This window comes from Remersonia thermophila, chromosome 2 (genome assembly GCF_042764415.1).
Source record: "Remersonia thermophila strain ATCC 22073 chromosome 2, whole genome shotgun sequence".
Taxonomy (NCBI): Eukaryota; Fungi; Ascomycota; class Sordariomycetes; order Sordariales; family Chaetomiaceae; genus Remersonia; species Remersonia thermophila.
The window spans coordinates 883643-905476 of record NC_092218.1 but is presented as its reverse complement, the minus strand read 5'-3'; the positions used below and the strand labels follow the sequence as shown (position 1 = coordinate 905476).

The 21834-nt window shown below is 60.3% G+C and overlaps 6 protein-coding genes across 6 annotated transcripts; 3 read left to right on the top strand and 3 right to left on the bottom strand.

Moving 5' to 3' along the window:
* Window positions 1-480: 480 nt before the first annotated feature.
* VTJ83DRAFT_1705 (uncharacterized protein) lies at window positions 481-1402 on the bottom strand (the record flags this gene model as incomplete). Its single annotated transcript, XM_071007894.1, has 3 exons — window positions 481-753; window positions 823-957; window positions 1148-1402. The coding sequence occupies 3 exons, from the start codon at window positions 1400-1402 to the stop codon at window positions 481-483; spliced, it is 663 nt and encodes a 220-aa protein (XP_070868245.1).
* Window positions 1403-6234: 4832 nt separating this feature from the next.
* Window positions 6235-6975, top strand: VTJ83DRAFT_1704 (uncharacterized protein; the record flags this gene model as incomplete). The annotated part of the gene is made up of 2 exons (XM_071007893.1): window positions 6235-6636; window positions 6712-6975. 2 exons carry the CDS (start codon window positions 6235-6237, stop codon window positions 6973-6975), a joined length of 666 nt encoding a protein of 221 aa, XP_070868244.1.
* Window positions 6976-7586: 611 nt separating this feature from the next.
* VTJ83DRAFT_1703 (uncharacterized protein) lies at window positions 7587-9449 on the bottom strand (the record flags this gene model as incomplete). Its single annotated transcript, XM_071007892.1, has 2 exons — window positions 7587-9338; window positions 9408-9449. 2 exons carry the CDS (start codon window positions 9447-9449, stop codon window positions 7587-7589), a joined length of 1794 nt encoding a protein of 597 aa, XP_070868243.1.
* A 1229-nt stretch (window positions 9450-10678) lies between these two features.
* Window positions 10679-11637, top strand: VTJ83DRAFT_1702 (uncharacterized protein; the record flags this gene model as incomplete). The annotated part of the gene is made up of 3 exons (XM_071007891.1): window positions 10679-10711; window positions 10906-11414; window positions 11487-11637. 3 exons carry the CDS (start codon window positions 10679-10681, stop codon window positions 11635-11637), a joined length of 693 nt encoding a protein of 230 aa, XP_070868242.1.
* A 376-nt stretch (window positions 11638-12013) lies between these two features.
* Window positions 12014-14060, bottom strand: VTJ83DRAFT_1701 (uncharacterized protein; the record flags this gene model as incomplete). Its single annotated transcript, XM_071007890.1, has 2 exons — window positions 12014-12670; window positions 12792-14060. The coding sequence occupies 2 exons, from the start codon at window positions 14058-14060 to the stop codon at window positions 12014-12016; spliced, it is 1926 nt and encodes a 641-aa protein (XP_070868241.1).
* Window positions 14061-16890: 2830 nt separating this feature from the next.
* VTJ83DRAFT_1700 (uncharacterized protein) lies at window positions 16891-21716 on the top strand (the record flags this gene model as incomplete). The annotated part of the gene is made up of 3 exons (XM_071007889.1): window positions 16891-17346; window positions 17445-20584; window positions 20651-21716. The coding sequence occupies 3 exons, from the start codon at window positions 16891-16893 to the stop codon at window positions 21714-21716; spliced, it is 4662 nt and encodes a 1553-aa protein (XP_070868240.1).
* Between the last annotated feature and the right edge of the window lie 118 nt (window positions 21717-21834).

Here is a 21834-nt window from a genome sequence, read left to right as displayed (position 1 = left end):
CGACCCACTAGAAGGCGCACAGCTTGAACACACCTGCACCGGCCTGGAAGGGATGGAAAGGCTGGAGGTGTGCGCAAGCCTGCCCCCGTTGGGCTCAAGGTGTTGACAATTTGTCCCCTTCGCTCCTGCAACCCGTCCGTTCCATTCCTAAAGCCACGCATAACCTTCGCCAGAAGGACGTCACCTTCCAAGGAAAGACGTCGGAGACTTGAGATAACCCTTCTCTGGGGGACCGAGTGTGCCGCCGCGAATAACCGAAAAAGCCAGGACAAGACGACCGCCGAACAAACCGCGGACAGAGATAAATGAGAAAGAAAAAAAAGACATCCCGATAGAAACGCCAGACCAGAGGACCCTTGGTAAATCCCCGAAAGCCCTTGCGCAGGGACGTCGGTTGGGAGTGTGACAATCCACAGATGCATTAAGTAAGTGGGTATTTTTGCAACGAGCTGAAGGCATGATAGAAGTCGACATGGCGGTTTAAGACTGGTGGCCGGCATGCTGCTGGAGGCCGGAAGGCGGCATGTACTGGGCTCCCCGCTGCTGTTGCACGTAACCGTAGGCGAGCGCCTGCTGGGGGTCCATGCCGACGTTGGGCATGTAGCCGGGCGGCATGTGGCCCTGCGGCGGCATCCCGGGCCGGCCTTGCTGGGGCGGAAGGTGGGCGCTCGTGGGCTCCTCCGGGGACTCGCCGGGCTGGCCTTCGTCGACGCCGCTGTCGCCAGACGGGGGCTCGGGGGCGTTCAAGCACGCCTGTGGAAAGCACGCGTTAGGAAATGCATCCAAGACACCCATGCTTGAGGGGTGTTAAGGACACCATACCTGAATCAGATTCTTGCCCTCGGCCTTGGTAACCAGTGGCTGCAGCTTGGGCGTGGTGAAGGTGTAGACGAGACCCGTCTCAGACACGACGAGAAGCAACACTTGGGTTCCCGTCAGAACCGAGAGTTCGTAGGCCTGGCCATGATTGACACGGTCAGCAACTGCTTTTCTGCGGCCTCGTCTCTCGGAAAGACTCGACGCGCGACGCGACCTCGCGCCGCGTGCAGCGTTGCAGCGTGCAGCCGAGCCGACTCGGGCGAGTGCGCCGCGAGGTGCGCCGGGCAAACGCGTGCGAGGAAGGAATGAAGGAAGCGGCAAAACAAACCTTCTTCATGATGCCGGCCTTGCGCTTCGAGAAGGTGATGTGGCGACGCGACTTGTCGCTGATGAACTTGATCTCGATCTTGCGGCGCTCGCGACCGCCCTTCTCGTCGTCATCATCATCATCTTCACCGTTGTTGGGGCGTTGGCGCTTGATGCCCCGCGTGTCGGCGACGGGAGCATTGCCGTTGGCGACGGCGTGAGTCTCGTCGAGCTCGGTGGGAGAGGTTTGGTCGTGCTGATCAGTGATGTCGGCCATGGTTCCGTTTGGGTGTCACGAACAACCAGAAAAGGCAAAATGGTGGAGATGCTCTTTTGAGCGCTGTGCCGATGGCCTAGGCTTGATCTGGCGTCGAACGGAGAGGTCGCCTTTTGTCGCAGAAACCCGGTTGGGCGTGGCTAGATTGAGTTTGGTGTGTTCCGCTCGAGGCAGGCGAGGAAGTCCAAGTCTGATTTTTATTTGCTGGGTGATTCCAGAAGAAATGCTCCTTGTGGCATGCAGCCCACCGGGGGGTTATTCCACGCCCAGCCGCAGTTGCTTGCTTGCTGACAAAAAAAAAAGCGCCAGCTGCCGAGCCGGTGCGACGCGAACGTCCCAGCTTGGGCAAAGTGGTGTGGGAAAAGGGATGAACGGGCTGTTCGCCAGACGGTGTGCAGTTGGTTTTGGGGGGGGAAAAAAGAAGAGGGTTGAGGTGTGAATCCCTTTTTGGATGGCGGGTTTGGCTTGTCAGGTCGAGTCCCTGTCAGGAACACGGGAAGAGTCAAAAAGTCAAAAGGTCGAGTTCTGGGCCGCGCCTTGACGGAACAGGTTTGGCAACCTAACTGCAGAATGGTTGAAAAGAGGATAGCGAGGTGGTGGCACGCAGGCTGCGGGCCGCGACCGACCAGGCAGTTAAAGAAACGAAGGCGGGGGGTGGCGTCCACCGCGCCTGCCCGCACGGTGCGAAGGGAGGAAGGGGTTGGTGGCATGTGGGGCAGAAAAGTGGAGAATACGACGCGCTAGACTCTGGGCACCCTGCACGATGCTGCAGCTGATTTGAAGGCCGAGTGCGACGCGATGGCGAGAACAAAAATCGGGGAAAGCAAGAGCTGCCGCGCATACTGACATCCACGTTGCAACATCAGATGGAGAAATCTTTGTTCCAACAACCCAGGCCGAGGTTGTTCTTTTTTGTTGTTTGACTCTGATATGACGCTCACTCTTCAGCCCTCTTCCCCCCCTCGTATCAGGTGACTGGCTGGGGCGGAGGACAAGGGTGGGCCAGCCGCGTTCAGAAGCCCAGTCACCCAGTCAGCAAGGACCGTGCGGATCGCACCCCGCTAGTTTTCACAGTGTATACGGCAAGCGATACACCGTGTCGGCTCCCAGCGGCGCCCGGAGATTGGCGGCCAGGAATCAAGCTGCGGCCAGCGCAAACAAAAACCCTGCGGAACCAAGAGAGACGAAGTTGCTTTTCCCAGGTGAGAGAGTGTGGGGGAAAGACCATGGCAAACCAAACCCAACCCGAGTGTTAGTTACATGCTCTTTTCTTCTGGTCTCTTCCCACCTCACGTTCCCTTCACTTGCTTGCATGCGTCCTGCGATGTTTGTTGCCCACGGGTGAGCGACCTGAAGTTCACATGGTTTCAACGGCAGGCCGTGGGGAAGGGCTCGGGTCCTCTCACGTCCCGTCAACTGAGGTGCTTCTTCGCCTTGGCCATAACGTTAAAGCGGAGACTGGCTGGCCGATGGGGGGGCCCATTCTCACTAATTTCTGCGCGTAATGCTTCCGGCAGCCCGCCTGCGTCTCTTGATAGAAGTCCCCCCCAGCGCCCCGCGGCCTCGACACATCGCCGACATCGAGTCCTGGTTGTGGGTGTGGGGTCTGGTCCATCTTCCACACACGCTAGCTTGCCAGCCTGCCCGTTTCTTGCTGCACGGGCGTGGGAGTGCTACCAGGCTCCCCGAGTCTGCAGGGGCGGCATCTCGCCAGCCTCTGTCACCTCCACCGTCCCCGCGAAGACGTGACAGGGAGCATCGCGCTCGGCGACTGGGGGAGGCAGAGAATATTGGCGCCTTTGGCCAATGAAGAGCTTGCTCTATGATCGGGAATTTCAATCAGACAAAATGCATGTGCGAAAAGGGGGGAGGCATTTCCGGGCCAGAACTATTGAGCTTCAAGGACAGTGCCGTTGTCTCTGCTGAGACATGCTTTAGGCGAGAGAGCAGGTGGTGAGTTCAGCTGGGACTTGGAGGGTCTCGAAGGGACCTCATCAAACGTTTGTTGCGATCATTCCTTCTGCAACCTGCGAGAGCCGTCACGTCCCGGTGGTCCATCGAATGGGTCCAGCCCCTCGGATCGGTCATCATAACTACCCTTGAGATTACTTCGCTGCATTGCCCCACGTCAACTTGCCAGACAGCGCGCTCTCACAGGGTCTGGGATCTTCAGTCGACCCAGGAAAGACAGCAAGATCTCGAGATCTCTGAACGTTTCTGTGCAAGCTTGGTGTGGCGGCTACTATGCGGCGGGAGAAACGGTCGAAAGACGTGACATACCGGTGCACCGGGTGTTGGGGACAACCATCAACCATCATCTAGAAGCAGCGATGTCGACATGACTTGCCTGTGTGCAGGTTCAGGTTCGCAGGACCGACGCGTCGAGCAGCAGGCCACCAACGCCGCGGGACTCGCCCGGGCGTGTGCCGCGTTTCCCAGGCCGACGGGGGGTGTGGCTAGGTAGGTGCTCGGCTTCCATCGCACCGCATGCAGCCAAAAGCGGGGGTCACCGACCTTGGCGTGTGATCATGGAGCAGAGAGTCGGGGAGAGCACGATCGGTGCATTGCAAACCAATATGCCTGTCCTGCACGCCAAAAGGGGGCGAGATGAAAATGACCATGGCTAGGTGTCCAGCAGGCCCACCACCGCCGTGGTTTGGGTGACATGGACTTTGAATATCTCAGAACCTCTCTTTCGAGACGGCAGCGGGAGTACAGAAGCACGTCGCCGATTCATGCGCGCCGGAGACGACACGGATTGGTGTTGAACGTGGGGGAACTTCCTGTGGATCACGACACAAGCGTAAGTGTAAAGCTGGGGAACGGTGGCCAGGCCATAATGCCTCGGCTTCGGCGTCTCGCACTGTCTGCTCATACTGGTGATGTTTGCGCGCCTCCTCCCCCCCCCCCCCCCCCCCCAAAACGTGAGGGAGGTGATCGACACGATGTCTAATTTTGGATGAGACGGCTGCGATCGGAGCACCACGAATCAAGCAAGCATTGAACTTAGAGTTTGAACTGGTGTTTCGGGCTCGAAACCGAAGCTTCTTCCAAAACCCACCGGCGAAGGGGATGCTGAGAGAAAAAGGAAGGGCAACTGCTTCTTACGGAAGCAAGGCGTACTCTGATTCGCCCAACGATGCGGACGCATTTGGAATGGACGAGATGAAGTCTCCACCCGTCCGAAGGTTCCAGCAATCCATCCGCCTCTTGTCGCCTCTCGCGGGATGGATGGAGGCTTGAACATGCCTTTCAGATGGAGAAATGCAAAAAGACTCGGTCATTCACACATCTGGGAAGCCAACCATGGATCAAACGAGCCTGATCCGCCACACATCATCTTTTTGTTCTACCCGCATGACGCGCAACTGCACAATGTCGAAGCCATCACCACCACTCTGGGCTGCGGTTCTCACCGCTCCCGTCAGGGCCCCGGACCGGACTTAAGACCACGAATCAACTGAACACACACGACTCGGAATCAAGGACGGAGAGGATGGCTACTGCGTAGTTGCTTGAGAAAAAACTCTGCAGAAGAAAAGAAAAACCACCCGCGGGTGTCATGGGATTTACAACGTCGCTTCCATGAAGACGGACAAGTCGATCCTCACCTGTTGAGCAGGGAGGTCTGCAACCTCAACCTAGACAGTGTCTTGAAAAGTTCCACTGGGTCAATCCCACGCATTCCATTCAACACCGAAGACGGTCGCTTTTTTTCCTTATACATGCACACGTCAGGACCGCGAGATGAACGACGAGCCCATGCGGCCGGCGGTGATCCCGATCTGCAAGATCTCGCGTGCGTAGCCGCCGACCGCCGCTCTGCCGGAGTCCCCCCTCTCTCAGAACCATTCGGACGCTCCCGACATGAAGGGACTGGCGCCGGTTGCAACGGCGGGCGGTCGTTCGCCGCGTGTTCCTGTCGGCGCCTTTCTTGGCTCAACTCGCCCAGGGACCTGGCCCACTTCTTTTGCCTCTTCGCTGCTCGGCCGCCCAATCACGGCCCAGGCCTCAGCACCCCGACACCATCTGAAACGCTTTCCGTCAGGGCGCGTAGATCGAGGCTCCTCGCTCGACAGCCATCTGCTACACGATGAAGCCGATGAAGCAGCAGAGGCATGCCCTCGACCCATTGCCCCGTTGTCCTGGCAGGCCCGGCGGTTGCTTGACGAGAGGAGTTTGGCAGCGTTTGGTGGTACGGTCCATGGGGTGAATGATGCCAGGCTGGTGCCCCTTGTTCCTGATGCCGTAGCATCGAAGCGCTCTCGTTCCACCTTGTCCGGGCTTGGGCCTGGCGCTTGTTCGCCTGTTTTCTCGTAGCTCCGCACGTTTCTCTCCTTCTCCCTTTTGCTTGCCTTGCTTGCGAGACGGGCGTATCCTTTCTAATTCTCCCGGCCTTGGGAACTACGCTTTCTTTCCTTTCTGGCTGGAACTGGGCTTCCGCTTTCTATTCTCTCTTTCCCCCCCTTTTTACTCCTCCGGTTCCTCGAGGTCGTCTCCGTCGACGGACGACAGCCGGATCTCAATCATCACCGTCGCCGGCCGAACTCGGTCCTCGATGTCTTGACAGACATCGCCGGTCTTTACATCCTTCGCTTCTTGACCACACGTTCTTTAATCGAATCTCTTTTTGTTTATTCTTGGGTGCCGGGGTTGCCGGTCAATCTCGCCCGTTCCTCGCCATTTCCAGCATCTCGAATACTCGCGGCGCCGGTCGTCCACCACCACCACAATCGATATCGATCGCTATTTCGGAGGAGGTATAGGAAACAGGAGCTTGGAGGACTAAGGGGGCTACGTTGCCCAGTGGAGGACGCAGAAAACCGGGAAAAATGGCGAACAAGGTCCAGATCGCCTATCTCATTGCCGACTTCCTCTTCCTGTTGATGGGCATCTTCATCCTGTCCTTCAGCGTCATCGTCAACAACATCAAGGATGAGGTGCCCACCAACGGGCGGCAGGCGGCGCGGAACCTCTTGTACCAAGGGTTCCCGCTGACCGCCGGCATCGTCAACGCCGTCTTCATCTTTGTCACCTTCTTCGCAACCCTGCCGGGGCTCGCCACCACCTCGCGCCTCTCGCTCAAGATCGCCGGATGGATGTCGGTCGTGTGCATGATTTTCACCCTCATCCTCGGTCTTTATCTTTGGATCCTCACCCTCAAGACCCGCGTCGACTTCTTCCCCCGCTTCGTCGCCCAGCCCGACTATATCAAGAGCCTGATGCAGATCGAGGTTGGTTCCTTCTCCACTCGAACCCTATCCACCAACCACCACCACCACCAAAAACTAACATGACCAAAAAAATAGTTCGAGTGCTGCGGCTACTTCAACGCCTCCTCGCCTGCCTTCGTGACCGACTCGACCTGCCCCAGCCCGGCTGCTGCGGCGCTCATGCGCGGCTGCGCAGCCCCCATCACGGGCTTCGCCAACGTGTTTGTCGACAACATCTTCACGGCGCTTTTTGGCGTGGTCGGCTTCGACGCGCTCTTCATCATGGCCACGGCATGCCTGCTTAAGGACCGCAAGGAGCGGGCAAGGTTCCAGCATATCGATGAGAAGAATGGGCTCTGATTTGGGTAACCTAGGGGGGGCCGGCTATTCAGGCATGATGATGGAGCTTGATGGAGGAAGAGATCGAGGGTTGGGGATTTTTATTCCGTTGGAAAGAGGGGGACGATGATCCAAAGGTTCGTGGGTAGGAGCGAGGCGGGTTGGTGGTGAAAGGCGGAGAGGAGCATGTGCGATGAAGTCGGAGGAGTGGTGTTCTACATTCAAGCCCCTTCCGTGGTTGGGTGGCCCGTCCCAGCCGTTGTTGCTAGTCTTCTGGCAGAACTTTTTTTTTTCTCTCCTTCCCCTTCCAAGATTCGTTGAGAGCATGTACGTGTATTAATAGCGGACACCGGTGGCACGGATTCCCTAGGCTGTCTTAGATCAATAACATGTGTTGCAATGGTTTGGCAGGGGGATTGAAGCATGACATCCTTTCAAGTACGAGAGAACACCAAGGGTCCATGGAAAGTTATAACAGAGACGTTGCAAGCTTCAAAATCCCGATCACCTGCTCTAATAGGGTATCTGTTGTATTGTATTATGAATCATCCAAACCGCCGCGTCATGAGCCCACAAGAACGCCCGCGACACATCCATACCCAATCTAGTGCTCAGATAAAAAATCATGCCCTTCAAACAATCGCGCCATTGTCTAGCCCGAGATTCCTCGATCCCGGTGCTTGGCCGGACTCGGGTTCGCGTGACGGCAGCGTCCAGCTTGGCGTGGATGGCGGCCCTGGTCGAACTGCCTCCAGGTCCGGCTCTGCTCGTGCCGGCAGTGTCGTCCAGCCCCCTGACGCTGACCGCGGCGAGTCGGACGGTGGCCCTGTGCCTAACCTCGGCCGGCTGCCGCCCCACCACCTGAATCTGAAGAGCCCGCGCGCCGCGCCTGCGATCCCGCCAGACAAGCTCCGCCCTCCGGCGGCTGGGTTTCGGCGGGCCGTGAAGCCCGGAAACCCGGTGGACTTGCGGCGTCTGCGCTGGAGAATCCGCGGCCTCGGAGGCGAACCCGCAATGAGCGGGTCCGTCTCGCTCGGCCCGTCTGCCCCGTCAGCACGCCTTGCGACGGAGGGCGCGAAGGAGGGGTTTCGCTGCGTGGGCAGCCCCGCGGCAGTCCAGCGCCGGCGGGAGGATAAGGCAGGGGACACGGGGAAGTCGACGAGGCTGCTGCGGTCGTCGAGTTCGTCCCAAATCTCGGCGCGTTCGGCGAGGCGGGCGGACGCGGCACGGTCCTTCAAAGTGTGTCTGCGGGGTGCCGTGGAGGGGGCGATGGAAGGGTTGGGAGAGACGGGTGGCGGCCTTCCGGCGAAGGTCTGGTAGCCCGGCTGCTGTGCCGGCAGGGCGTCTGTTTCTATTCCATCGATGCCAAGAAGCGAGGAATGGAGGGAAACGTCCTCTTCCATGTCCTCGGCGTCCGTGTCCTCGACCATGCCCAGGCCCGGAGCCAATGTCGACTGCCCGACGCCCGGAGTGTGCTGCTCGTCGCTCAGCCGCCAGGAGAGCGCGAGCACGCCCGAAAGGAGGATGACGGTTCCCAGGGTGATGAGACATGCGCGCAGGGGGCCGATGAGGTCGGTCTGGTTGAAGTAGATGAGGCCGTCGAGAATGGCCATGATGTTGTAGACGCAGAACGTCAACGGGTACAGGACCGAGGTGGAGACTAGCTTCAGCCCCCGGTGGAGGTAGTAGAGCTGGGTGAGGGCCAGGGTGACCAGGGCCAGCACCAGCACCCACGACTGCCAATGGACAAACTGGTTGTCGCCATCGGCGATCGTCCTGACAATCAGCTCGACGGCAGACTTGGCCAGCAGCAGGGTATGTGCCGACAGCGCACCGCTGATGCAGCCATACGCGAAACCCCGGGCCAGGCGGAAGCGATGGTCCTGCATCAGCGTCGTGAGGTAGCTGACAAGCTCGGTGGCCACGGCAAGGCTGATGATGAAGAAGGCCTGGAGAGACATCCAGATGATGAAGGGTCGCCTCGCCAGCAGCTCCAGCAGCTCGTCCAGCGTATGCGCCGGCGAGGGGATGGCCCCGAAGACGGCGATGGGCACGGCGCCGCAGCAGACGAGCAGGGTGCCCCATAGCGACCACTTCGTGAAGGGCTCGCCGAGGATGAGCGAGGCGCATATCGAGTTGAAGACCAGGCCCGAGGCCTGCAACGTGGAGAGGACGGGGAGCGGGAGCGTGGATATCTGGACCGAGCTCCCGATCAAGTTGGCTCCGATGAACATGGCCATGCCTAGCTGCCACCGCCTCCTCCGGTATGGCGGCCGCCTGATGTCGTAGGGCCCTTTCTCATCTTCGAGGATGTGCGACTTTCGTTGCAGAGTGAGGCCGAGGCTCTGGACGCTGGTGGACAGCAGGCCGACGACGATGCCGAGCTGTTGGATGTCCCAGTAGTTAGAAAGAGGGTCACGGAGCTTGCTCGCCAGGGGGGCGACTCAACCTACCGCTATGCTCCCCCCGGGAGACATATCGCCGACAGGGCCCATTGCGGCGGGGGCAAGAGGCTAGCAGCGGCGTTGCCTATCGTAATGACATGGGAGGAGCGTGTACGGATGGGCGGTGTTTGACGGCGGCGGAGAATGCGCGTGGTTCCCGGAAGATTGCCTCGGCTCTGAGGATTAGGTTGACCGCTGGTGATCGGATGCGAGACAGACCGCTAACTGCCAAGCGCGAGCTGGATCCCAATTGCGTCTCCGAGCCTCTAAGAGAGCCGTTCGCAGAGATGCTTTGTCGCGACGTCGCTATTTAGCGACTGGTTGATACACGAGGTGGATGGATGATTGGCGAAAGACGAGGACGGCTGCGTGTCCAGACGACAGATCGTGGGGCTTGGGTTGGGCGGATGAAGATCGATCACCAGGCGCGGCGGCTTCTGATGCATCCAAGCTTGTTCGAAGCTTGTCGTGGCCAGCAGCGCAACCCTGGATGCAGCAGGCCAAGGCACTGTGGTGCTGTAGCGCCCTCCGAGTCCTGAGAGCAGGGGTCGGCGAAACCGCTTGAGAAAGCCTCACTTCGGACTGGTCCGGCCCTGTTGTTCAAGAGTGAAGTGCTCCGTATGGTCTGCGAATGAGCAAAGGTTGCTGGCCGCCAAACAGGGCCAGCTCGTTGCCCCGGCGCATGCAGGATGGGACGGATGACGGAGCGCAAGGCGAGACGACGGCCTTTGAGTCGAAACAGCTAGCGACGCTGCGTGGCCGGTGTGCCAGACGAGGGGATCCGCTCTGTGACGCGGCGATGGGTGAGACATGGAAAAGGTCCGGCAGCGCCGACACTGTGTCATCGCACTGTCCCAGCGACCGCCACACGGAGCGCCGGATCCTAGGTGGCTAACAGCATCGAATTGGGAAGGTGGGGCTGGTGATGTGTGGCTGGTGGGTTCTCCAACTCCAGCTGCACGCCATCGAGTTTGCCAAGGCGCGGCAGGGTCCGCAGCTGCCGGAGGGGACCCTCGCTCCGTCAGCCAGGCTGTTGGTTGAACGTCGACCACGCCGCAACACCAAAAGGTCGGGTTCTCTAGTCCTCCGATCTCAATCCCGACGGCCCGTGGCTTGATCGAATCTACCATCGCGTCTTTGCTGGTGCCGATATCCCCGCATTCTCTTATCGTACTTCGCCATCACGAATCGCCCGGTCGACTGCGCGGCGGCCTATCATCCACGAACCGAACTCCCTCACTCCTCTGCTCCTCCGAGTTTACGATCAACCCGCCGTCAAGATGTCACAAGTCCACGCCTTGTCCGACGACCAGGTATGAACGAACATGAGTCCAATCCATACGGAGGAAGCTCCGGAGGCCTGTGCCCAATCCCAATCCTCCTCTTCGAGGGCCATCCGTCGAGAACCTTCCCTCCCCGCCCAATCCTTTGGCTCTCCGAAATCCCTCCTCTTAAGGACCGAACATGGCGATCCCTGATGCTCACGCGCTTCTTCTCCCCGGAGCAGGTCGGACAAGAGCTCCGCAAGATGACCGCCTTCATCAAGCAAGAGGCGGCCGAGAAGGCGCGCGAGATCGAGATCAAGGCCGACGAGGAGTTCGCCATCGAAAAGTCCAAGCTCGTCCGCCAGGAGACCGACGCCATCGACGCCACCTACGCCAAGAAGTTCAAGCAGGCGACCATGTCGCAGCAGATCACACGGTCGACGCTGGCCAACAAGACGCGCCTGCGCGTGCTCGGCGCCCGCCAGGAGCTGCTCGACGACATCTTCACCGCCGCCGAGAAGCGCCTGGGCGAGCCGACCAATGATAAGAAGAAGTACGAGGGCGTGCTCCAGACGCTGCTGCTCGAGGGGTTCGAAGCGATGAACGAGCCCGAGCTGCAGGTCCGCGTGAGGCAGAAGGATTACGACGTGGTCCGCAAGGCGATCGATGCCGCGGCCAAGGCGTACAAGGACAAGACGGGCAAGGAGGTGAAGGCGACGATTGATGAAAACAACAACCTGCCCGAGGGGGGGTGAGTCTTTCGACCCATCCCTGGCCGATGGAGATTTGCTTGAAGAGAAACCTAACCAGGTGCCCTGTCCAGTGCCGGTGGTGCTGTCATTGTTGGCGGCAATGGCAAGATCGAAATCGACAACACCTTTGAGGCGAGGTTGGCCCTGCTCAAGCAGAGCGCTCTGCCCGCCATGCGCGAGGCCTTGTTCGGGAAGAACCCCAACCGCAAGTTTTACGATTAAAGAGAGGGACGCATTTTTTTTTTTTTTTGGCTTTGCTTTGGCTACGTGCTGCTTGGTGGGTGGGTTACTTGCATCTCGACATCGGCGGCCGAGCACCTATGAAGAGACCGGGACGCGCATGAGGAACCTTTTCGTATGCATGATGGACATCTTCGGGGGAGATGGACGGCTCTCTGTGTGATTGACTTCAAAGCAACAAGTCGAGCCGCAGAAATTGGGGGGGAGAGGGGTGGGTATCTAGGTATTCTGTATGATAATTCGCAACGCATGTTGGGTCGGGTGATAGAACAATTTCCGGAGCCCGGGTACACAGCAAGCACAAGACAATGAATGAAACGGGCATGCTGCCATCAATCTGCCATCCTCCGCAGCCCCCTTACCCGTTCCCCCCCGTCCTCGCGGTTGCTACAGGCCTTGTCGAAGCCGACGGCTCCTTCTTGCCCAAGAACCTCCTCATAAACTGCTGCTGCTTCGGTTTGTCAAGCTCCTCCTCGGTTGGGTTCAGCCCAAAGATGTCCTCCTTGGGCCTGGGCCTCGTCCGGATCACATGGTGCAGCTTCCTCTCAAAGTCTTTCAGATGCGAGCGCGCCTCGAGCCGGGACACGTAGGCGGCCCCCTGCTCGTGGATGTTGGACCACATGTGCTTGATCTTGCGCGCGAGCTCGTCAACCTCGGCGTTGTGCTGGCGGATGGCCTCCGGGCTGACGTCATCGTCGTCGAGGGGCGGGGGGTTGCCGTCGCCGACCGCCACGATGAGCAGCTCGCACAGCGAAAGGAGCTCCGGGAAGTCGGTGGTGTTGCGGTCGATGACGAACTCATCGGCGTGTTCGAGGCGGTCGATGACAGAGCGGATGGAAAATGTTTCGGCGGCGGGGGAATAGGCGCGCCGCGGGTCGTCAAAGACGAAGACGAGCGCGAGCCGCCGGCGGAGTTCGGCCAGGCGTGCGTGCAGGAGCGGGATGGCAGAGACGGCGTTCCAGCGAAGCGTTGAGGATTGCGTGTGGTTATAGAGGGAGTCGCTGACGTCGCCGCACTAGGGGGACATTTGGTGAGCAATTGCGGGGGTTTTTTTTTTTTTTTTTTTTTTTTTTTTTTTTTTTTTTTTTTTTTTTTGTGGGGGGGGGGGGGGGGGGCGGGCAGCAAGGCGCGCTTACGAAGCTATTCCACGCCCGGAATGATACCGCCGATACGAGTCGCAGCAGGGCATCTTGATAGGCCGTGGCGATGGCTTGGTCCTCACGCACGATGTGGTCGATACCGAGACGGAGAAGGATGGACGTGGCTTGCGTCAAGGCCTGGAGGTTGGCGCCGTGTGCCGTCGCTCCGAGGATGAGGAGGACGGTTTCCAGCGGTACTCGGGCCTGCTCCGGATATGGGCCGCCTTGCTCCGGTTCTGCACCCCGCGGGCCCGCCGCTGACCCCAGGGCTCGTTCAGATGCTCCGAGAGCCTGAAACATGGCCAGGACGGCCTGCTCGTCCAGGACGCGGCTGATTTGGTGGGAGCAGGCTCCCAAGAGCCGCACATACTCGTCCCGCAGCCTGCGCGACTTCTCCCAGGGCGCCTCGTGCAGCACCCATTCGAAGATCTCGTCGGGCAGGTTCCGCATCCGGCACTCGACGTTGTAGGGCAAGCCGTCCTCAAAGACCTCGGAGCGGGTTTTGTCCGAGGCCAGCATGGACCATACCCCCGTAGCCGTTGATTTCGGGAAGGCTTTATGCACGTGGACCGCAGCCTCGTTGGCGTCAGGTTGGCGATCGAAAAAGTACCACACCTTCTTCTCCACGTTCGCCTCGGCCCGCTTCACGGCGCGAAGCAGCTTGTCGCCGTGGCCGTCTCCGGAGCCCGGCAACATGGCCAGCATGTTGTCGTGCGGGCGGCCATCGGCCGGCGCCTCCGTTGCCCCCGGCCTGGTGCTTGCTGCCGTCGGAGATCCCTGGGCCAGAAGCTCCGCCGTGCGCTTGTGGCTTTGCTCGTTGGCGTTGTCTGCCTCGGCATGCTTGAGGAGCGCCGCGATGTCGAACTTGTGCCTCGTGTTGATGGTCAGGGGGGACGAGTTGAGGTCCAAGACTGCCAGACGCTTCGCCCGTGGCGTGCCCAGCAGACCGGCCTCCTTCCGGGCCGCTGAGGGCTGGGCAGGGAGGGCGGTGGGCAGCGCGAACAGGTCTGGAAATTCATCGTCGGTGTCCAAGTCGTCGTCATCTTCTTCGTCGGATCCCCGGATTATTTTATCACGGTCACGGGCGTTGGGTGGCGGCGGTGGGGGGGCCGGGGGTGGTGAGAAGGACACATGGGGCACTGGAGAGGGAGGGGGAGGGGTTGGCGAGGCTGTGGTCTGCGTTTGCGCCGGTGTGCTTTGCGGGCTCTGCGAAACCTGAGACACAGGCTTGAAGAAGCTGGTTATGCTGATGTTTTTTTGAGACATGGCGGATCTCGGAGAGCAGAGCCGGTGCCAAATTGGCCTCTTCGGAGGCGAAGAGCTGCAGCTTGTTCGTCGTCTGTCAGAGATGCTTGGCGGCTTGACGCGTCGGCACTCAGGGAACCCGCGTTGCAAAGAGATGACCGATGTAACGTCATCGGAGCCCAGATTACGATGATCGTAATACGCAGTCACATGATCGTTTTCCGCGCTCCATCGGCTTGCCCCGTCCCCTTCTACGCAGTAGCCTTCTTCTGCTTATCCACATACTGTGTAGCTGCTGCGTACATACAACCGTAGAACTCGGGTTTTACCCCTTTGGCATTTGGTTCTGCTTTGACAAATGCTACGGCTGATGCTCTTGAGGAGGAAAACACCCCAGCAAGGCCGACGACCATGCGGAGAGGTTCTGAAAACGAGCAGATCTCTGGCTGACGGTCTGCCCCAGCGCCGCTGCGGCTGGATACCATCCATGTCGGAATCCCATTGAGAATAGTCATCTGCGGCATGGGCGTTTCGTGATGTCGAGTTGGTCTTCAGCCACACTCAAAGACTCGGCCTTTGCGGCACGGCAGTGCGTGCGAGATGGCATTCCCCTTGCATTCAGATACCAGCCGCTTCATTTGGCAACGAAACAATTCTGCTGATCCGAACCCTTGGTGCCGTGCAGCCGTCATAGTTTCCTTGGTTAAGCTGAAACGTTTTGAGGATCTCACGCAGCGAACGAACCCGAAATCCAGGTCTTTGCATGTCGATTGGGGCTAGAGATGGCGGCACAGTCAATGCCTTCATCGCCCCGGCGATGCTCATTACTATGAGGCAGCACGAATACCCAAATCGTTGGCTGATGTGCGACCGTGAGCTGGGGCGGAGCGCATCACCCATCACCCGCGAGGCTTGTGCTGGCTGCCGAGCAGCTAGGTCTCCCAACGGCGGGCAGTAACTATGGCACTTCTACCAGACATGTTGGTTGGGCGGCCAGCGGCGCTGCCAGGGAGTGCTTGGCAGGGCTTGCATTGATTTGACTGTTCAGGTATGGATGGACGCGTAACACGGGCCAGCGGCTGCTTCGCTTCAGGGGCTGCACGAGGGCGCAATTCCGCCATCGGACGACACGCCGAGCGACGCCCATCTCTGCGGCGCGCCATGCCGCCAACGACAGGAACCGAAGAAAACCAAGCCTGCGACACGGAATCACGGGAGACAGAGCGCTGCGGATGGGGAAGGCCATGAGAGGTGGCAACGGCTAACGTGGTTTCACGCCTTGGCCAAGCCCTGCGTGTCGGATTCCGGAACTCAGGCAGACCCCGAGATGGGGCGTCGATCCGAGATGCTGGTTCGTGACGAGATGGCCATCTCCCAAAATGGATGTTCCTGGCGTCCCGTCTCCGCTCAGGACCCCGCCGGTTATAACGTCTGGGATGTTGCAAGCTCCACCCAAAGCGCATACCCTACCATACGAACGGACTACGCGAAACGGAGCGGTGCACCGTGTATGTAGTGTATGTTAGATGAACTCCAATGCGAACCGCTGAAAAAAAAAGAACAATAAAAGAGGGCGGTTGTTTGTTGCTTGCGAAGTCGCCGGGGCCCTGCTGCAGAGGCTCAGCGGGTACGGTACCGAAAACACTGCCTCCTTCGCACTGGAATCCCAAAGATGGCAAGGCTGGGGGGAATGTCTTGGGGATCTCGCAGCTCCCACCTTACTAAGTACAGACGGGAGCTGTGGGGAGCAGCCATGCAAACCCCCAAAAGGCCTCGGGCTCACGCGTCGTTGAGAGCTGTGCGTCAGGGATTTTGCCGTAGAAAGACGCCGCCGAAAAGATCTGACAGCCACGCATATGTACTTACTGACAGGATAGGCAGGATGGGAATTCGGATTTCGCAGGGGGGGGGGAGGGATGGATGAGTAGGTTCTAGATGATGGATGGACGGACGCAAGTGAACGACGACACCTCTCGGCGTTGGACCCCACCTGCGTGCCGCGAACGGGGCCACAAATCCAAGGCGCTGACCAATCAAGCCATGCCCTCCCAACGCCGCCAAGACCTTCTCCCAGTTCCGTTCCCCTGTGGACCCTGTGTCTTCCTGGGCCATTGCTGCGCTTGGGGTTCTGGGCTTGGGGGGCTACTCTTTCTGGCTCTCTCTCTCTCTCTTTTTTTTGCCCGCGGCACCCGGACACGGCCCTCCCCCCCCGACGCAACACGACACACTGTCGGCTCCCCTAATCTTCTCCAGATCGTCAGCGTCTCGCTCCCACCAACAAACTCTCCGAAACCGTGTACCGGAGTGTCCGGATCCTGTTGTTCGGGGCTCTTCAGCCTCGAGAATGCCTTCGCCCCTATCCGCTTAGGTTTCATGCAAATCGCGTTGCCGGGACTCCCCAGACGGGTCTTCGCCTTGCGCGCTACAAAGTGTCCCGGCCTGTCCCATGCACCTTAGTATGGTCCTCTCGTTCTCGCTGCTTGCAAAACCCCGGCTCTTCCGGCCCGCTTGTCACCGACAACCTCCAACGCCATCGAGCCATCTTATCAAATTCTTTCCTTAACAACCGCCATTTCTCCCATCCCAAAGACGACCCGTCCCGACCGCCGTCTCTTTGCCGTCCGAGCCCTCGACGTTCCTGTCCTCCCGCATCGCTGCACGCCCCCGTGCCTCCCCCCCGGATTCCAGCCGCGGCCGCGGGTGGCGAGTCGGTGCGCAATTGATCCGAGCTCGACGGCACGATTGATTATCGATCAGGTCGGGGGATAACAAGATTGAAGCGCGGGTACCTTGGTTTCGCGACGGGGGCCAGCGCGGCCAGGTCGTGGCGGCCATCCGACGGTGACCAGCCATGGAGCCTCAAAGACCGGAGGAGGGGGATGGCGCCCAAGATGTTGGCGAGTTGGATCTCAGAACGCTGCGCTCTCGCTGGGCAACGCGGAAGTTGACGGTCAAGAGCAGCTCCATGAAGCGCCTGTCGTTGAAGGGGAGGGCGCATCACAAGGCCTCGTCGATCGAGAAGAAGAGGGCATCCGGAGGGTCCGATGTTTCGAAGCCGTCGAACGGAGATGCCGCCGCCCAAGGGAAACAAGACGACAAACATGACGGCCCGGGGCCGAGGGAGCTCTACTTCGGCCTCCCGCTGCCCCGCGAGCTCCAGGACGAGGACGGCGAACCGATCCAGCAGTTCACGCGAAACAAGATCCGAACCGCCAAGTACACGCCGCTATCCTTCATCCCCAAGAACCTTTTCTTCCAGTTCCAAAATGTCGCCAACATATTCTTCCTCTTCCTTGTCATTTTAGTTGTAAGTCCATCCGGATTCCCCTCCCCCCTCCCTTCTGGCAGCGTCGCGGGCGTCGCGGGCGATGCGAGAGCTGACAATCGCCGCCCCCTTCCATCTAGTTCTTCCCTATTTTTGGCGGCATCAACCCCGGCCTCAACAGCGTGCCCCTAATCTTTATCGTCTGCGTCACCGCCATCAAGGACGCCATCGAGGACTACCGCCGAACGAATCTCGACAACGAGCTCAACAATGCCCCCGTCCACCGCCTCGTCGGCTGGGAGAACGTCAATGTGCGGGAAGACAACGTGTCGCTGTGGCGGAGGTTCAAGAAGGCCAACTCTCGCTTCTTCGGCGTCCTGTGGCACTACCTCGAACGGCTCTGGAAGAAGGACGCCCAACCCCCTCGTCGGACCTTCGCGGGAGCCGACCCGCGCATGTCGATCGAGACGAGGCTCTCCTATTGGGACGGCGTCAGCTCGCCGACCCACCGCCGCTCGCTCGCGTATCCTCACGAGGAGATCCAGATGACGCCTGTGCAGTCACCACTGCCAACGGTGCAGGACGAAGCCGTCCTGCTCCAGAAGCTCAACGGCAACCTGGTCAACCCCGATCTGCCCATCACCGGCAAGGCCAGGTTTCAGCGCGACGCGTGGAAGAATCTGGTCGTGGGCGACTTTGTGCGCATCTACAACGACGACGAGCTTCCGGCCGACATCATCGTCTTGGCAACGTCGGACCCCGATGGCGTGTGCTACGTCGAAACCAAGAATTTGGACGGCGAGACCAACCTCAAGGTGCGCTCGGCGCTGCGCTGCGGCCGCAACATCAAGCACGCCCGCGATTGCGAGCGCGCCCAGTTCATCATCGAGAGCGAGGCCCCTCAGCCGAACCTCTACAAGTACAACGGCGCCGTCAAGTGGCGCCAGAGGGTCCCCTGGGACCCGGAAGGCGAGCCGCGCGAGATGTCGGAGCCCGTCACCATCGACAACATGCTGCTGCGTGGCTGCAACCTGCGCAACACGGAGTGGGCGCTCGGCGTCGTCGTTTTCACTGGCCACGACACCAAGATCATGATGAACGCCGGCATCACGCCCAGCAAGCGGCCCCGCATCGCGAGGGAGCTCAACTTCAATGTCATTTGCAACTTGGTCATCCTGGCCGTCATGTGCCTGATTGCCGCCTTCGCCAACGGCGTCGCCTGGGCCAAGACGGACGCCTCGCAGGCCTGGTTCGAGTATGGGTCCCTCGGCGGCACCCCGGGCCTCACCGGTTTCATTACCTTCTGGGCCGCCCTTATCGTGTTCCAGAACTTGATCCCCATCTCGCTCTACATTTCGCTCGAAATCGTGCGCACCCTGCAGGCCTTCTTCATCTACAGCGACGTCGGCATGTACTACGACAAGATCGACCAGCCTTGCATCCCCAAGTCGTGGAACATCTCGGATGACGTCGGCCAAATCGAGTACATCTTTTCGGACAAAACGGGCACCCTCACCCAGAACGTCATGGAGTTCAAAAAGGCCACCATCAACGGCCAGCCCTATGGCGAGGCGTACACCGAGGCCCAGGCCGGCATGAACAGGCGCTTGGGCATCAACGTCGAGCAGGAGGCCAAGGTCATCCGCGCAGAGATCGCCGAGGCCAAGGTGCGCGCCATCCGCGAGCTCCGCAAGCTCCATGACAACCCCTACCTCCACGACGAGGACCTGACCTTTATCGCCCCCGACTTCGTCGACGACCTCGCCGGCAAGAACGGCCCCGAGCAGCAGCACGCCAACGAGCGCTTCATGCTGGCTCTGGCCCTCTGCCACACCGTCATCGCCGACAAGCAACCGGGTGACCCGCCCAAGATGCTGTACAAGGCGCAGTCTCCCGACGAGGCGGCCCTCGTGGCGACCGCCCGCGACATGGGCTTCACGGTGCTGGGCTCGTCCAGCAACGGCGTCCACCTCAACGTCATGGGTGAGGACAGGCACTACCCGATCCTGCAGACCATCGAGTTCAACTCGAGCCGCAAGAGGATGAGCGCCATCGTCCGCATGCCGGACGGCAAGATCGTTCTCTTCTGCAAGGGCGCCGATAGCATCATCTATTCTCGCCTCAAGAAGGGCGAGCAGGCCGAGCTCCGCCGCGAGACGGCCAAGCACCTCGAGCTCTTCGCCGTCGAGGGTCTTCGCACGCTGTGCATCGCCGAGCGCGAGCTCACCGAGGAGGAGTACCGGGTGTGGAGGAAGGAGCATGACCTGGCCGCCACCGCCCTCGAGAACCGCGAGGAGAAGCTTGAGGAGGTTGCCGATAAGATCGAGCGCGACCTGAGCTTGCTCGGCGGCACCGCCATCGAGGACCGCCTCCAGGACGGCGTGCCCGACACCATCGCCCTCCTGGGCGACGCCGGCATCAAGCTCTGGGTGCTGACGGGCGACAAGGTCGAGACGGCCATCAACATCGGTTTCTCGTGCAACCTGCTCAACAACGACATGGAGCTGGTCCGCTTGCAGGTGGACGAGGACGAGGCGGGCCTCATGGGCGAGGACGACTACATCCGCCGCCTGGAGGAGCAGGTCGACGCCGGCCTCCAGCAGTTCGGCATGACGGGCAGCGACGAGGAGCTCAAGCACGCCAAGAAGGACCACGAGCCTCCGGCGCCGACCCACGCCCTCGTCATCGACGGCTTCACCCTCCGCTGGGCGCTCAGCGACGTGCTCAAGCAAAAGTTCCTGCTGCTGTGCAAGAAGTGCAAGTCGGTTCTCTGCTGCCGCGTCAGCCCCGCCCAAAAGGCCGCCGTGGTGTCCATGGTGAAGAACGGCCTCGACGTCATGACCCTCTCCATCGGCGACGGAGCCAACGACGTGGCCATGATCCAGGAGGCCGACATTGGCGTTGGCATCGCTGGTCTCGAGGGCCGCCAGGCCGTCATGTCGTCCGACTACGCCATCGGCCAGTTCCGCTTCCTGCAGCGCCTGGTGCTCGTCCACGGCCGCTGGTCGTACCGCCGCCTGGCCGAGTCCATCAGCAACTTCTTCTACAAGAACATGGTCTGGACCTGCGCCATCTTCTGGTACCAGATCTTCTGCGATTTTGACATCTCGTACATCTTCGAGTACACCTACATCCTCGCCTTTAACCTCTTCTTCACGTCGGTCCCCGTGATCCTTATGGGTGTCCTCGACCAGGACGTGAGCGACACCGTGTCGCTGGCCGTGCCCCAGCTGTACCGGCGCGGTATCGAGCGGAAGGAGTGGACGCAGCTCAAGTTCTGGTGAGTTGAAGCTACCGAGCTTCTTTTTGCGGGAACGCAACAGGCTCGCTAACATGGCATCTCCAGGCTCTACATGCTCGACGGCGCCTACCAGTCCGTTGTGAGCTTCTTCATCCCCTACCTCTTCGTCGCCATCACGACGAGCGCCGCCGGTAACGGCATGGACGTCGCCGAGCGCCTCAGGCTGGGCGCCTACATCGCTCACCCGGCCATTTTCACCATCAACTCCTACATCCTCATCAACACGTACCGCTGGGACTGGTTGATGATCCTGGTCGTGGTGATCAGCGACATCTTCATCTTCTTCTGGACCGGCGTGTGGACCGCCTTCACATACGCCGCGGGTTTCTACCGGGCCGCGCCGCAGATCTACGCCGAGCTGACCTTCTGGATGTGCCTCATCGTCACCCCCACCATCTGCCTGCTCCCCCGCATCGTGGTCAAGTGCGTGCAGAAGCAGCGCTTCCCCTACGACGTGGATATCGTCCGCGAGCAGGCCAAGCACGGCGAGTTCGCCGAGGCCGACGCCGCTGCCCAAGCCGCCATGGCGGGCATCGCGGACGGCACCGGCGAGGGCGCTTCGGCCACCTCGTCGTCGTCCTCCACCGGCAAGCACTCGGGACGCGGCCGCCACCGACCCAGCAGGCACGCGCAGTACGCCAGCGTCGACGAGGACCGTCGTCCCATCTACCCGCCGTCCATTGCCACCCATAACACGCGCACGCAAAACGCTAGCGACGGGACTACGTACATTATGCAGAGCCGCGAGTCGGCGGAGCTGCAGCGGCACCAGCATGAGGAGTGGGAGCGGGAGCAGGAGCTTGAGCGCGAGCGCGGCGCGGCGGCAGCGGCGCTCGAAGGCAGCGGTCAACCACAGCCCGTCGAGCGCATCTACACGCGCCCGTCGATCGATCGCGCCCGGCCGAGCTACGATCGCGTGAGGAGGTCCATGGACCGTGTGAGGCCGAGCTTTGAGGCGTCAGCCGATTTCACGTCGGCGGCGAGGCTGAGCAGGATCGAGTCGACGCACTCGGTTCAGGAAGAGCACCCGGCCGGGCCGAGGAGGTTCAATCTCACGACGGTCAGGAAGAGGGGGTTGTCGGCTTTCTCGAAGAAAAGCATTGACCCGTAATGTGGACGCAGCTGACGCGTTTTTTCTTCCTTTTCTCCCTCTCTCGCCCCCCCACTTTCTTCTTTTCTCCTTTTTTTGATTACCCCCATCTTATTTTAGATATCCCAGAGGCGTCATC